Below are 16,020 nucleotides of genomic sequence, written 5' to 3' on the forward strand. Positions count from 1 at the left end.
ATTGACTCTCTAGCACATTGACTCTCTAGCACATTGACTCTCTAGCACATTGACTCTCTAGCACATTGACTCTCTAGCACATTGACTCTCTAGCACATTGACTCTCTAGCACATTGACTCTCTAGCACATTGACTCTCTAGCACATTGACTCTAGCACATTGCACATTGACTCTCTAGCACATTGTTTGTCTAGCACATTGACTCTCTAAAACATTGACTCTCTAGCACATTGACTCTCTAGCACATTGACTCTCTAGCACATTGACTCTCTAGCACATTGACTCTCTAGCACATTGACTCTCTAGCACATTGACTCTCTAGCACATTGACTCCAGTTAGACCCCCAGGGGCCACTGCTGTTATTCCATTAAGACACTTAGAGATGTAATGAGGAGAGGACACCCAGCATGGAACATGAAGGATTATCAAATCCTCAACATCAGCCATGTAGAAACCTGTCTGCCCGCCTCCCTGTCTGCCTGCCTGTCTGCCCGTCTGTCTGTCCATCTGTTTGTCTGCCCGCCTGTCTGTCTGCCTGCCCGCCTGCCTGTCTGCCCGCCTGTCGGCCTGTCTGCTACAGTATATATGAGTGTAAATAGAGTCAGGGTATCAGACAGGAATTCCAATGGGGCTCGTAACTAGAGAATGGGCAAGTCATTAAAAGGTCTTTCACACACAGAAATTGCCGTGAAGAGGTAATCAGGGCGAAGGTTTTTCACCTCCATTGTAATGAATCACTGCTGCATGAAGAACGGCCACAGTGTGTGATCGTTATTTATATGAGGGATTTCTTTTTTCTTTTCTGACTGGAGCTTCATTTCCATGTGTACTTCATGGCCATCTGGTCCAGCTGATAGAGAGGCTGTGTTTGTCACCAATCTGATGTAAAGGACCTCTCTGCATGGAAATGTAAAGGACCTCTCTGCATGGTGGTTTCTCTGTTTTAACCCATTTAAAGGACCTCTCTGTGTTGTGGTTTCTCTGTTATAACCCATGTAAAGGACCTCTCTGTGTGGTGGTTTCTCTGTTATAACCCATGTAAAGGACCTCTCTGTGTGGTGGTTTCTCTGTTATAACCAGTTTAAAGGACCTCTCTGTGTGGTGGTTTCTCTGTTATAACCCATGTAAAGGACCTCTCTGTGTGTTTCTCTGTTATAACCAGTTTAAAGGACCTCTCTGTGTTGTGGTTTCTCTGTTATAACCCATGTAAAGGACCTCTCTGTGTGGTAGTTTCTCTGTTATAACCAGTTTAAAGGACCTCTCTGTGTGGTGGTTTCTCTGTTATAACCAGTTTAAAGGACCTCTCTGTGTGGTGGTTTCTCTGTTATAACCCATGTAAAGGACCTCTCTGTGTGGTGGTTTCTCTGTTATAACCAGTTTAACCTGTGTGGTGGTTTCTCTGTTATAAAGGACCTCTCTGTGTGGTGGTTTCTCTGTTATAACCCATGTAAAGGACTCTCTGTGTGTGGTTTCTCTGTTATAACCCATGTAAAGGACTCTCTGTGTGGTGGTTTCTCTGCATGTGGTGGTTTCTCTGTTATAACCCAGTGTAAAGGACCTCTCTGTGTGGTGGTTTCTCTGTTATAACCCATGTAAAGGACCTCTCTGTGTGTGGTTTCTCTGTTATAACCAGTTTAAAGGACCTCTCTGTGGTGGTTTCTCTGTTATAACCCAGTTGTAAAGGACCTCTCTGTGTGGTAGTTTCTCTGTTATAACCCATGTAAAGGACCTCTCTGTGTGGTGGTTTCTCTGTTATAACCATGTAAAGGTTCTCTGTGTGGTGTTTCTCTGTGTAAAATCCTCTGTTATAACCCCCTGTGTGGTGGTTTCTCTGTTTAACCATTTACAGGTTGTTCTCTGTGTGGTGTTTCTCGTGTTATGAATTTAAAGGACCCCTCTGTGTGGTAGTTTCTCTGTTTTATCTCATGTACAGGTTGTTCTCTATGGCTGATTCTAAGTTTCTCTGTTATAACCAGTTTAAAGGAATCCCAGCCTCTGTTATAACCAGTTTGGTCTGTGTGGTTTCTCTGTTTTAACCCATGTAAAGGACCTCTCTGTGTGGTGGTTTCTCTGTTTTAACTCATGTACAGGTTGTTCTCTATGGCTGATTCTAACGTGTGAATCCCAGCCCCATGACCCCTCACCCGCTTTGTAATTGAGCTCTGCTTGAAACAGAGCGCCATCCACCACAACACTAACATTCCTCACAGAAACCCTCCACACTCCTCCAAGACCCAGACGTTGCCACACCACCACAGATAATCTGTATCGATCAAAGCCCATGTTTGATTCTCTGTCCAACCTACACCCAGACGGAATGAAAAAAATAGTATTGATTGACATTTGAAGAGAAATATGTTTTCCGCATATGAAAAGATGCTGTGCTCTTCAAGGGCAACTCCCCATATTGCAAGAAAAGAACAATTGCCCCCAAAAATCCCTTTCCACTGTGGCTGTGTATTAGTCCCATGGGATTCTGACTCCTCGGATGACATTTTAAATGTACTAGCTTTACCCGGTCTAGTTTGTTTAATTGGTGTTTACAGCGTTATAGGCAGAGTCAATTATTCACAGCTATACGATGTTTGGATATCTGCTGGGCAGATACACCGTGCTGAGGAGAGCATGTGATTTCTCACAGATGCAGGCTTAGGCGGTGTCTCAAATGGCCCCCTGTTCCCTGTAGTGCACTACTTTGACCAGAGCCCTGTGCACTGTGTAGGGAATAGGGTGCCATTTGGGACATAGACTTGCACAGGCTAAACTCATTTCCTTCACGCCATCAGTGGTGAAACCAATTGATCTGTAACACCTGTCAACCTGGGCGCCCACCGCGCATACAGCTCTACCTCAACACCCCCATGCATTTCAACCAGCGGCAGCCCAATGCAGACCTATTGAATGAAGCTCTCCCATCCATGTCCATGCAGTACATACTCCAGACAGGCAGGATCATTACTCATACAGACAGGCAGGATCATTACTCATACAGACAGGCATGATCATTACTCGACTGTCCTTCATATTACCTTAACGAGTGCACTCCAGGTCAACGATGGGAAAACAATATTCTCTGTAAATGTGGATACACACATCAAGGTTGTGACCCCTCCCCCATTCTTCCTGTGCTGTTTCCACCCCGTTTCATCCTGACTATTGATTTCCGGGTTTGGAGAGGAAGAGGGCTGCTCCCATACTGTGGGTTAGCCTCCGTGATGACACCATATCAGTCTTCCACCTTCCTGGAGGCCGTAGGGTACCAGGAGACAGGGGAGTGTGTGCGTGTGCGTGTGCGTGCGTGTGTGTGTGTGTTTGTGTCTGTATGTGTGTGTGTGTGTGTGTGTGTGTGTGTGTGTGTGTGTGTGTGTGTGTGTGTGTGTGTGTGTGTGTGTGTGTGTGTGTGTGTGTGTGTGTGTGTGTGTGTGTGTGTATTAGATACATGGAAATGTGAGGGATCTGTCACCTACTACTGTATGTGGACTGACTCGTGCCCTGGGCCCCATCCCCCACCAGCCTCTCCACCTAGCACAGTCTGCTGTTCCCACATGCTTCAAGAGGGCCACCATTGTTCCTGTTCCCAAGAAAGCTAAGGTAACTGAGCTAAACGACTACCGCCCCGTAGCACTCACATCCGTCATCATGAAGTGCTTTGAGAGACTAGTCAAGGACCATATCACCTCCACCCTACCTGACACCCTAGACCCACTCCAATTTGCTTACCGCCCAAATAGGTCCACAGACGATGCAATCTCATCCACACTGCACACTGCCCTAACCCATCTGGACAAGAGGAATACCTATGTGAGAATGCTGTTCATCGACTACAGCTCGGCATTCAACACCATAGTACCCTCCAAGCTCGTCATCAAGCTCGAGACCCTGGGTCTCGACCCCGCCCTGTGCAACTGGGTACTGGACTTCCTGACGGGCCGCCCCCAGGTGGTGAGGGTAGGCAACAACATCTCCTCCCCGCTGATCCTCAACACTGGGGCCCCACAAGGGTGCGTTCTGAGCCCTCTCCTGTACTCCCTGTTCACCCACGACTGCGTGGCCACGCACGCCTCCAACTCAATCATCAAGTTTGCGGACGACACAACAGTGGTAGGCTTGATTACCAACAACGACGAGACGGCCTACAGGGAGGAGGTGAGGGCCCTCGGAGTGTGGTGTCAGGAAAATAACCTCACACTCAACGTCAACAAAACTAAGGAGATGATTGTGGACTTCAGGAAACAGCAGAGGGAACACCCCCATCCACATCGATGGAACAGTAGTGGAGAGGGTAGCAAGTTTTAAGTTCCTCGGCATACACATCACAGACAAACTGAATTGGTCCACTCACACAGACAGCATCGTGAGGAAGGCGCAGCAGCGCCTCTTCAACCTCAGGAGGCTGAAGAAATTCGGCTTGTCACCAAAAGCACTCACAAACTTCTACAGATGCACAATCGAGAGCATCCTGGCGGGCTGTATCACCGCCTGGTATGGCAACTGCACCGCCCTCAACCGTAAGGCTCTCCAGAGGGTAGTGAGGTCTGCACAACGCATCACCGGGGGCAAACTACCTGCCCTCCAGGACACCTACACCACCCGATGCTACAGGAAGGCCATAAAGATCATCAAGGACATCAACCACCCGAGCCACTGCCTGTTCACCCCGCTGTCATCCAGAAGGCGAGGTCAGTACAGGTGCATCAAAGCTGGGACCGAGAGACTGAAAAACAGCTTCTATCTCAAGGCCATCAGACTGTTAAACAGCCACCACTAACATTGAGTGGCTACTGCCAACACACTGTCAATGACACTGACTCTACTCCAGCCACTTTAATAATGGGAATTGATGGGAAATGATGTAAATATATCACTAGCCACTTTAAACAATGCTACCTTATATAATGTTACTTACCCTACATTATTCATCTCATATGCATACGTAGATACTGTACTCTATATCATCGACTGCATCCTTATGTAATACATGTATCACTAGCCACTTTAACTATGCCACTTGGTTTACATACTCATCTCATATGTATATACTCTACTCGATATCATCTACTGTATCTTGCCTATGCTGCTCTGTACCACCACTCATTCATATATCCTTATGTACATATTCTTTATCCCCTTACACTGTGTATAAGACAGTAGTTTTTTGGAATTGTTAGTTAGATTACTTGTTCGTTATTACTGCATTGTCGGAACTAGAAGCACAAGCATTTCGCTACACTCGCATTAACATCTGCTAACCATGTGTATGTGACAAATAAAATTTGATTTGATTTAGACACTGATATAGATCACTTCAGGAGGTAGTCAGACCCCACCTAGACACTGATATAGATCACTTCAGAAGGTAGTCAGACCCCACCTAGACACTGACATAGATCACTTCAGGAAGTAGTCAGACCCCACCTAGACACTGATATAGATCACTTCAGGAGGTAGTCAGACCCCACCTAGACACTAATATAGATCACTTCAAGAGGTAGTCAGACCCCACCTAGACACTGATATAGATCACTTCAGGAAGTAGTCAGACCCCACCTAGACACTGATATAGATCACTTCAGGAAGTAGTCAGACCCCACCTAGACACTGATATAGATCACTTCAGGAAGTAGTCAGACCCCACCTAGACACTAATATAGATCACTTCAGGAGGTAGTCAGACCCCACCTAGACACTGATATAGATCACTTCTGGAGGTAGTCAGACCCCACCTAGACACTGATATAGATCACTTCAGGAAGTAGTCAGACATGCATTGTGTCTTATTGTAGAGTAGATGGATCAGGACAGTGAAACCATGTAAATCACCCTGATCCTAAATTCATTGACAGCTGGGACCATTTGCTAATGCCGTCAATATGTGTCATAAAATAAATAAATACATAATATTTTGAAAGAATATCTGTGAAATAATTTGCCTGCAAGGAGCCACCAGGGAATCTTATCACAATGCGTAGACAATGGACAGATAAGAGACACTTTTTAATACCATGTGTAGACACATTTCTGAAAATGTGGGCACAATCAGGATGTGGATAAGATCAGGTCACATGACCCATGTTAGCTCCAAGTGTAAACAGGGCTTTAGAGAATCGCTTCAGACTACATTATTGGAGCTGCGGTACCGACATGTACCATAGGGGGCAGTGGGGACCCTCTGACAATGGGGCTTCCACACCCTGCCTGCACACAGCACTGGCACAGGAATAATCAAACACACCTGCTCAGTGGCACGCCACAGCAGGTTATCTCAAACACTATGGGGGAAACCTGATGGATACCTGATCAGGATCTGGCAACCAGGTCTGGAACGCTACAGTCACAGCTCTCCTCTCTCCTCCAAACACACACACACACATTACTTCCCCCTATCTCTCTCTCTCTGTCCACATACTGCAGAAACATATTGTTCCATAGAGACACAATGCTGTAACGTTGCACGTGTGTGTGTGTGTGTGTGTGTGTGTGTGTGTGTGTGTGTGTGTGTGTGTGTGTGTGTGTGTGTGTGTGTGTGTGTGTGTGTGTGTGTGTGTGTCTGTGTGTGTGTGTGTGTGTGTGTGTGTGTGTGTGTGTGTGTGTGTGTGTGTGTGTGTGTGTGTGTTCATATTTGAGTGGGTGAGACTGATCCATCAATCTCAGTCAGTGGTTAGAGATGGATCAGTCTCAGACAGTGGTTAAAGATGGATCAGTCTCAGTGTTAGACAGTGGTTTAAGATGGATCAGTCTCAGTGTTAGACAGTGGTTAAAGATGGATCAGTCTCAGTGTTAGACAGTGGTTAAAGATGGATCAGTCTCAGTGTTAGACAGTGGTTTAAGATGGATCAGTCTCAGTGTTAGACAGTGGTTAGAGATGGATCAGTCTCAGTGTTAGACAGTGGTTAGAGATGGATCAGTCTCAGTGTTAGACAGGGGTTAGAGATGGATCAGTCTCAGTCAGGGGTTAGAGATGGATCAGTCTCAGTCAGTGGTTAAAGATGGATCAGTCTCAGTGTTAGACAGGGGTTAGAGATGGATCAGTCTCAGTCAGTGGTTAGAGATGGATCAGTCTCAGATAGTGGTTAGAGATGGATCAGTCTCAGTGTTAGACAGTGGTTAAAGATGGATCAGTCTCAGTGTTAGACAGGGTTAAAGATGGATCAGTCTCAGTGTTAGACAGTGGTTAAAGATGGATCAGTCTCAGTGTTAGACAGTGGTTAAAGATGGATCAGTCTCAGTGTTAGACAGTGGTTAAAGATGGATCAGTCTCAGTGTTAGACAGGGGTTAGAGATGGATCAGTCTCAGTGTTAGACAGTGGTTAGAGATGGATCAGTCTCAGTGTTAGACAGGGGTTAGAGATGGATCAGTCTCAGTCAGTGGTTAGAGATGGATCAGTCTCAGATAGTGGTTAGAGATGGATCAGTCTCAGTGTTAGACAGTAGTTAGAGATGGATCAGTCTCAGTGTTAGACAGGGGTTAGAGATGGATCAGTCTCAGTGTTAGACAGTGGTTAAAGATGGATCAGTCTCAGTGTTAGACAGGGGTTAGAGATGGATCAGTCTCAGTGTTAGACAGGGGTTAGAGATGGATCAGTCTCAGTGTTAGACAGTAGTTAGAGATGGATCAGTCTCAGTGTTAGACAGGGGTTAGAGATGGATCAGTCTCAGTCAGTGGTTAGAGATGGATCAGTCTCAGTGTTAGACAGTAGTTAGAGATGGATCAGTCTCAGTGTTAGACAGGGGTTAGAGATGGATCAGTCTCAGTCAGTGGTTAGAGATGGATCAGTCTCAGTGTTAGACAGGGGTTGGAGATGGATGAGTCTCAGTCAGTGGTTAGAGATGGATCAGTCTCAGTCAGTGGTTAGAGATGGATCCGTCTCAGTGTTAGACAGGGGTTAGAGATGGATCCGTCTCAGTCTCAGTCAGTGGTTAGAGATGGATCAGTCTCAGTGTTAGACAGTAGTTAGAGATGGATCAGTCTCAGTGTTAGACAGTAGTTAGAGATGGATCAGTCTCAGTGTTAGACAGTAGTTAGAGATGGATCAGTCTCAGTGTTAGACAGTAGTTAGAGATGGATCAGTCTCAGTGTTAGACAGTGGTTAAAGATGGATCAGTCTCAGTGTTAGACAGTAGTTAGAGATGGATCAGTCTCAGTGTTAGACAGTGGTTAAAGATGGATCAGTCTCAGTGTTAGACAGGGGTTAGAGATGGATCCGTCTCAGTGTTAGACAGTGGTTTAAGATGGATGTCATCTGTCCCTAATGATCATCACAATCCATCTTGTTGTTATGCTCCTCTCAGCATCTTTACTTTGGCTCTTGTTAGATACAGTTTGAATCTCTTTAAAAACAAGTTTTATATCCTGTTTTATAAATCATTAGAAATAAACACCCATAGTGTGAATAGGATGGAATGTATTGGAACATGTAGATTTTAGGACATTGATACTTGTGGATTATACACCAATGATGGAGATGACCTCCAGACATGAGTGTAATGTAGTTATCTTTCCACCAGAGAGAGCTCAAGCTGTGTGTGTGTGTGTGTGTGTGTGTGTGTGTGTGTGTGTGTGTGTGTGTGTGTGTGTGTGTGTGTGTGTGTGTGTGTGTGTGTGTGTGTGTGTGTGTGTGTGTGTGTGTGTGTGTGTGTGTGTGTGTGTGTGTGTGTGTGTGCGTGCGTGCGTGCGTGCAATATAGCACTTTCAGTACAGAGCAAAAACTGAGATTGTGTTTTGCATAAATGTGATTATGCGTTTTGCATAGTTTTTGAGTGAACTATCCCTTTAAAACACTGAAAGAAATAGAACTTTAGGAAGGTCATGCTACGAGATAGCAGGCTAGAGACACTCACACACATATACACACACAAACAGTAGGTGATGTGTGTGGAGGTAACGAGTGGCATCCATTTTAGGGAAACTGCTTCGTTGCAACAACACTACCAATCTTTCTGCCTGAGAAATGTATCCTTCATACAACAGTGCACATGCTAATAGGAACATATTTTAGGGAGTGGACATTTGGGTCTGTGTGTTGAGCTGGCTATGGGTTCACCGTATGGTCATTCAACAGGGTCTCTCCAAACTGAACTCCTGTCACCTTGGGGTGAAGTTAACCCTAGATGCTGATCTTGGATCAGTTTTGCACTTCACCCCAGAGCTCACCCTGGTGGAAAGATTGGGAATATTTGTAAAGTGTCAGCAGAGCTGAAAGTATTGATCTCTCTGCTCAAATCCTCTCTGTGGCCGTGCCAGGGGGCTGAGCTGATCTGTCCCTAAACTTTCCTAATCACGCTCTCTTTCTCACTCTTTTCCTCTCTCTTTTTCTCTCTTTTTCTCTCTTTTTCTCTCTCTCTCTCTCTCTCTCTCTCTCTCTCCCTCTCTCTCTCTCTCTCTCTCTCTCTCTTTTCTGCTCTCTCCAACTCTCTGCCCTCTTCAGCACCTTGGAGACGACCTTCGACAGCACAGTGACCACAGAGGTCAACGGGCGGAGCATCACCAGTCGCTCCGCCCCCATGACCTCCTGGCGCCTCGGCCAATCAGCCCCAAGCCCCCGCCTACAAGCAGGCGACGCCCCTTCTATGCCCAGTACCTACACCACAGTCCCACCACCTCGGACGGGTGCCAGCACCGGTGGCGCCACTGGGCGGTACGGTCACTCGGACTCCTCCCGGTTTGTGTACAGTGCCCCCCTAAGGCGAGCAGCGACGGCAGGGGCGAGAGGGGCCGAGCAGGGGGAGAAGGGAGGAGGGCCGGAGGGGATGCTGGAGATGGATGTGGCAGGGTACATGAGCGACGGAGACATCCTGGGGAAGAACGTCAGGACAGATGACATCACCAGTGGGTAAGAGACTATAGACAGAATAGAATAGATTCTTTATTGTCCGTTGGTTAGAAGGTAAATGTGTCTTCTGCTTTTCCCAACACCCCCAGACACACACACATTCAGGGTCACAGTTATTGCCAAGGCCTTCGCGATTCTTCCAAATGGAATGGTGAGACAGGAGAACATATGAGGGGCGATGAAGTTGTGGCTTTCACACAGCTATTGCGCTGCGACGGGAGGAATTCACCATACGTGTACATTCCACACCAAACTCTCAATAGTGCGCTGTCTGACACATCGCTCAGTGACAAAGAATAGCCCCAGATCTATTGTACATCACTGTGTTAGCCGTTCCTCTGTGGACACTGATAAGTGCTCTTCCCCAGCACACACATGATCTGTGTCCCAGATGGCACGTTATTCCCTATATAGTGCACTACATTTGACCAGGCATCATAGGGCTCTGGTATAAAGTAGTGCACTATAAAGGGAATAGGGTGCCATGTGGAACTCATACCTGCATTAGTTCTCCCATCCTATTTGTTCATGTATGAAATTGATTTATTGAACACCACCCGAACGAACCATCCACATTAACTATGATTAAATTACTGTAGGGGCCAAACGTATAGCACCTAGGGATGAAAAAGGGATTAGCTGAATTATGATCCTAATTATCTTAAACCTAATGTGCTTTCATGTCCTATCAGCCGTCTCTGATTACAACCCTGTAAATGTGTGCGCACACATGTGGGCATGCACACACGCACACACACTCCCAATACACACACACTCACACTCCCAATACACACAGTCGCGAACACAACCCAGCTTAGTGATGTAGTTTCTTCTTCGTAGGTACCTTACAGACGGTGGTCTTCACCTATACTCACGGAACGTCGGTCGCGCCCCTGACCTGAACACGGCGCTAGAGGTCACCCAGAGGATGGTCAAGGAGGTGCACGGGGACGCAGACAGGTAAGGGCGTGGCTTCCTCACAACTATTTGTGTTACTGGTGGAGGAGGGTGCAATTTCCCCTAGCTGATGATCTTGGATCATTATTGCATTTTCTCCACTAACGATTGGGGGAGGCGAAGCTGATCCTGGATCTGTACCTTTGGGAAACTATAATATGGAGCGTTACTTGTGTTTCTGGACCACAGCTAGTTGTCCAACCCTATAGACTGCATTGAAACCAATGGGAGAAACTGTAGTTTCTTGATTGAAGAATACGATTAGTTGAGTCAGTTTGTGTTACTGCTTGGGCTGAAGCGAAAGCCTGCTGCATCCACATGGTATGTTGCAGATCAAACTCCACAGTTTCTCTTTAATAGCTTTTCATATTAGCACTGATTTTAACGATAGCTGGAAGGTTTTACTAGCAGTGACTGTGATATGTGGTTGTTGAATGCACTGAATGTAAGTGGCTCTGGATAAGAGCGTCTGCTAAATTACCAAGATGCAAATGTAAGATGATGCGCTTCGCCAGAAATGACACGCTCTCCAGTCTCCCAGACAGAGAGAAAGCTGCCGTCGCAGACCGGGTGAAAGAGAAATGTGTCATTGATTTAATTCTGTCCAGCTGTGATTTGATGACATGCTATCATAGAAGTGGAGAGAGAAGTGAGGAGGTGATGTCACAGCGTGGATATAGGGATTCTGAGAAGACTTAAATGAATGTGTCCTTGGAAGTTTGAGAAATGTCTGTAAATTGGATGCAGTACTCTGCTGGTTACTCTGTGGACTCCCCAGATTCATTCAATTATCAGACTCCACGGTTCTGGAGGCAGAACTTTTTCAAGCTTCTAATAAAATCTTTGGTTTGATAGTATGTTTAATTTCCTATCTGTTCTATTATTATTATTTTTAATGCATTTGTGGTTCCGACTATAATGGTAACTGTCATTATTTGACTGAGGCGAACAGGAGGACAGAATAAGAGAAAGGGTCTGAGCAGAGTAAATGTCTTGTTGATTTATCAAAGAGGAAGAAAAATATTTTGCTTGGTGTGTCTTCCTTTGTGCTCCTAGACTTGATCATCAAACGGTTGTTTTGTATAGTGGAGGGTTGGAGGTTCTCTGTAGCAGTCAGAGGAGAGAGTCAGATCATATCTGGGACTTTCCAACCGTCAAAGCGGCCGGTCTGAATACAGTATAACCTCTACGCTCGTCACTTTAACTCTCATCTCGCTGTCAGCCTGTCAGCTTCCATCTGGAGGTGAACTGACTGATAGATCCAAGCTAATCAAACGAGTCAGAAGTCCAGACCACACTGTCCACTGTGCTGTCTTCCCTCATACTCCACTTTCACTCATATCGCCTCCAGACCTGGGTTTATATACTATTTGAAATCATTTAAAATATTTTATCTAAGCTTGATTGAGCTTGCCCTGTCATAATAAACCTGCTTCTGGCAGGCAAGAGCAAACGCTCAAAGTTTTTGAATGATTTCAAATACTCTCTGAACCCAGGATCGCCTCCTCCTGCATGTACTACGCTCTATTCACTACCCCTAACTAATCCATACCTAACTTTAAGATGACAGCGTGACTTTCACTGCAGGACGTAGTTGCATAGTCTGGCACCTCAGGGATAATGGGATATGTAGTCTCTGATCCCATAGACGTGGGAAGGAGGCCAGGTATAGCAGCCTAGATAAGGATCTTTCAGGGAGTGAATTACGGAAGGCTGCTTTTTGCCCGAAGGAGGGAGGCTAAATCCCCCTGCTCTAATGCTTCCTTCCTGTCTGCCTCAGGATCTGCATCCTAAATGGCACGCTATTCCCTATATAATACACTACTATTGACCAGGCCTCATAGGGCTCTGGTCAAAGATACTACACTATATAGGGAATAGGGTGCCATTTGAGATGCATCCAGTGTGTGTCAGTGTGTGATTGTAGCGCCTGACATTTCTCAGTCCCACTGACATCTGACGGGCTCTGGGAAGGAAATTCATTTGGGAGCCTCCCGCTCAACTGAGCTAGGCTCTTGTGTAGTCTTCTCTCTCTCTCTCTCTCTCTCTCTCTCTCTCTCTCTCTCTCTCTCTTCCAACGTGACGGATACACTCAAATCCTTCACATCCCAAAACTTTTGGAACATGCGGAAGTCCATATTTCCTAAAGCCCCTGCCTAATGTTGCCCTAACTTTCTCTCCTGTCCTCTCAGCATCCAAACTGGTCCTACATGCTGCAGTATCTCTTCTCACGTAGAGAAACTGTGCTCTCTCCACAACAGGAGCATCTTTACGGAGATGGTTGACTATAGGCTTGTTAGAAGCAATGAAGACTTGCTTTGATGCCTGGTGTCCTTTGACCTGGAGTTCCCACTTGCCTCCTCACTGCGTTTTCACAGTCAAAGGTCCGGTAGTTAGCAGTTTACTGTGTGAAAAACTCCTTCCTGAAATTCAGCTTTAAACCACCCAAATCGAATGTTGTTCCATACACAGGGAAATACAGTTAATAGTAAGCAATTTAACATGTTAAACCAATTTAATTTCTCAATTTAAACTTTTGGGCTTGGTTGTTAAACTTGATGGACTGTTTTCCTGGACCCAGATAAAGCCTAGTACCGGATAAATCAATAGAAATACTCTACAGGGAATCTCCTTTGAAATTGCTTTTAAGTCCAGGAATAATCTGGGTCCAGGAAAACAAACCGGCACTATTCCACCCAAAATGAGCTTCTATCTTGGGACTAGTCTTCCTTTCCATTGGTCACATCTCCCTGACAAATTACAAGGCCTAATTGAGAAGGTAAACAGGCCCATCCTCAGCGAGAGACAGAGAGATGGAGAGAGAGAGAGATTTGGAGGAGGTCCTGTACAAAAAACGTTTAAAAAACGTTTTTTTTGCATAAAGAGCTCCGTTGGGGCTCATTACCTTTCATGGTTATGTCTGCTAACCAACGAGTCCCCTGGCAGCTCTCAAGGCAGCGGTATCCGCAACACTACAGAGGCTACCTAGCTAAATCCATCTAAATTAATACTGATTGGGAATGGTAAGTAACATTTGAAGGAAGAGACCATCTGGTGCGGAAACAGTGTGGATTTGTGTTTGGTGCTCAGGAGTTTTTATTAGTTGTTATTTTTACAGTAGGCTGCCTAACAGTTGGAGTGGATGTGTGCTTGAGTCTATTCAATACTGATGTCATAAATACCTATGCCACTAATGCTCAATCGAAAAAGCAATGCATTGTATTTACATGAAGCTGGCTTCGATAGTTGGGCTGGTGATGTGAGGCTCTGGTTTGCTCAGTCGATGTTGCCCTCGTCCTTTGTAGAATCTTCCGGGTCGTCGTGTGAGAGGGTCACGTGGTCTGAGAGGTTCATCTCACTCTGGAGATTTGTCCGCGTCGGTCAGTGTTCTTGTACTAGATTTGAGCATATTTTCAGCTGCAGTCTGATATATGCTAGTTTAGTATGCACTTCATCTTTAGGAGATCAATAGTTCAGAGTTCATACCATGTCATGTGTGGAGCAAGCTCTCACGTTTCCTGATCTGTAGAGTTGAAATTAGAATGATCCCTTTTCAATGTGGGGTCAAGTCCTCCCGTTATTTGGAACTAAGGTGACTTCATCACGGGGGCTTTTATTGAAATGTAGAAAAAGGGTTGGTTCATCATTTCCAACCAATGTCTATTCACTTGGCCGTGGCCGCTGAGTGAGCATCAGTTTACTTATGAAAACAATTCTCTCATTTAGAAGACTAAATATCACATTACATCATTTACATCAAATAGTTTAATCTTCACTCATTCATTTTATACAAGAATTATATGCAAACCTCATAACTGAGGCTCCTGTATAAACAGAGTTCTGGTAATGTGCTGTATTGTCTTTCATGAGGTCACAAACATGAAACAAAATGGACCGGGTCGTAGCTGGCTTCTCCACCAACCGTTTACACATTCTCAAATTCTGGGATGTAGTAGAATTTGGCGGGAGAGTTCCTTTGTTCTACTGCGACCCTCTCTCTCCCATATTGCATGGTCAGGGAGACAAGAGTCTCTGCAAGGAATTTACGACGTGGTTGTAAAGTCGTAAAACTGCCCCCCCCCTCCCTTCCTAACAGGAGAGGGGGACACTGCTTTACAAAGGCTCATAACCATGCCAATGGCCTCATAAAGAAGAGTCCTATTGAGATGGCACAGTAGCACTGCCAGTCAATGGCCTCATTCTCCTGTTTCATTCGTGTTGAGACGTCTTAAAAAATATATTTATATTTAACCTTTATTTAACCAGCTAGGCTAGTTGACAACAAGTTCTCATTTACAACTGCGACCTGGCCAAGATAAAGCACAGCAGTTCGACACATACAATAACACAGAGTTACACATGGAATAAACAAACATACAGTCAATAATACAGTAGATGAGGTAAGAGGTAAGATAAGGGAGGTAAGGCAATAAATAGGTCATGGTGGCGAAGTAATTACAATATAGCAATTAAACACTGGAATGGTAGATGTGCAGAAGATGAATGTGCAAGTAGACATACTGGTGTGCAAAGGAGCAAGATAAATAAATAAATACAGTATGGGATGAGGTAGTTGGATGGGCTGTTTACAGATGGGCTATGTACAGGTGCATCTCATCTGTGAGCTGCTCTGATAGCTGGTGCTTAAAGCTAGTGAGAGAGATATACGTCTCCAGCTTCAGTGATTTTTGCAGTTCGTTCCAAATCAAATCAAAATCAAATCAAATGTATTTATATAGCCCTTCTTACATCAGCTGATATCTCAAAGTGCTGTACAGAAACCCAGCCTCAGTGCAGCGGGCAGCTGGGAGGAGGTGCTCTTATTCTCCATGGACTTTACAGTGTCCTAGAACTTTTTTGAGTTTGTGCTACAGGATTCAAATTTTTGCTTGAAAAAGCTAGCCTTAGCTTTCCTAACTGCCTGTGTATATTGGTTCCTAACTTCCCTGAAAAGTTGCATATCACGGGGGCAATTCGATGCAAATGCAGAACGCCACGGGATGTTTTTTTGCTGGTCAAGGGCAGTCAGATCTGGAGAGAACCAAGGGCAGTATCTGTTCCTGGTTCTACATGTTTTGCACCGCCAGACAAGACTCATCCTCCTGTTTCACCAGTATTGAGATGTCTTGCACCGCCAGACAAGACTCGTCCTCCTGTTTCACCAGTATTGAGACGTCTTGCACCGCCAGACAAGACTCGTCCTCCTGTTTCACCAGTATTGAGACGTCTTGC

The 16,020-nt window shown here is 45.4% G+C and overlaps 1 protein-coding gene across 15 annotated transcripts in view; it reads left to right on the plus strand.

The window, feature by feature from the left end:
* nav3 (neuron navigator 3) overlaps positions 1-16,020 on the plus strand; it is a 245,240-nt gene that overhangs the window by 164,176 nt on the left and 65,044 nt on the right. For all 15 annotated transcript variants that reach the window (XM_042317404.1, XM_042317398.1, XM_042317393.1 and 12 more), the window contains 2 exons: positions 9,427-9,831; positions 10,672-10,791. In XM_042317404.1, the coding sequence (XP_042173338.1) occupies positions 9,427-9,831; positions 10,672-10,791 (525 nt within the window). The remainder of the gene's footprint in view (positions 1-9,426; positions 9,832-10,671; positions 10,792-16,020) is intronic.

The sequence above is a fragment of the Oncorhynchus tshawytscha genome, unplaced genomic scaffold (assembly GCF_018296145.1).
Source record: "Oncorhynchus tshawytscha isolate Ot180627B unplaced genomic scaffold, Otsh_v2.0 Un_contig_8446_pilon_pilon, whole genome shotgun sequence".
Taxonomy (NCBI): domain Eukaryota; kingdom Metazoa; phylum Chordata; class Actinopteri; order Salmoniformes; family Salmonidae; genus Oncorhynchus; species Oncorhynchus tshawytscha.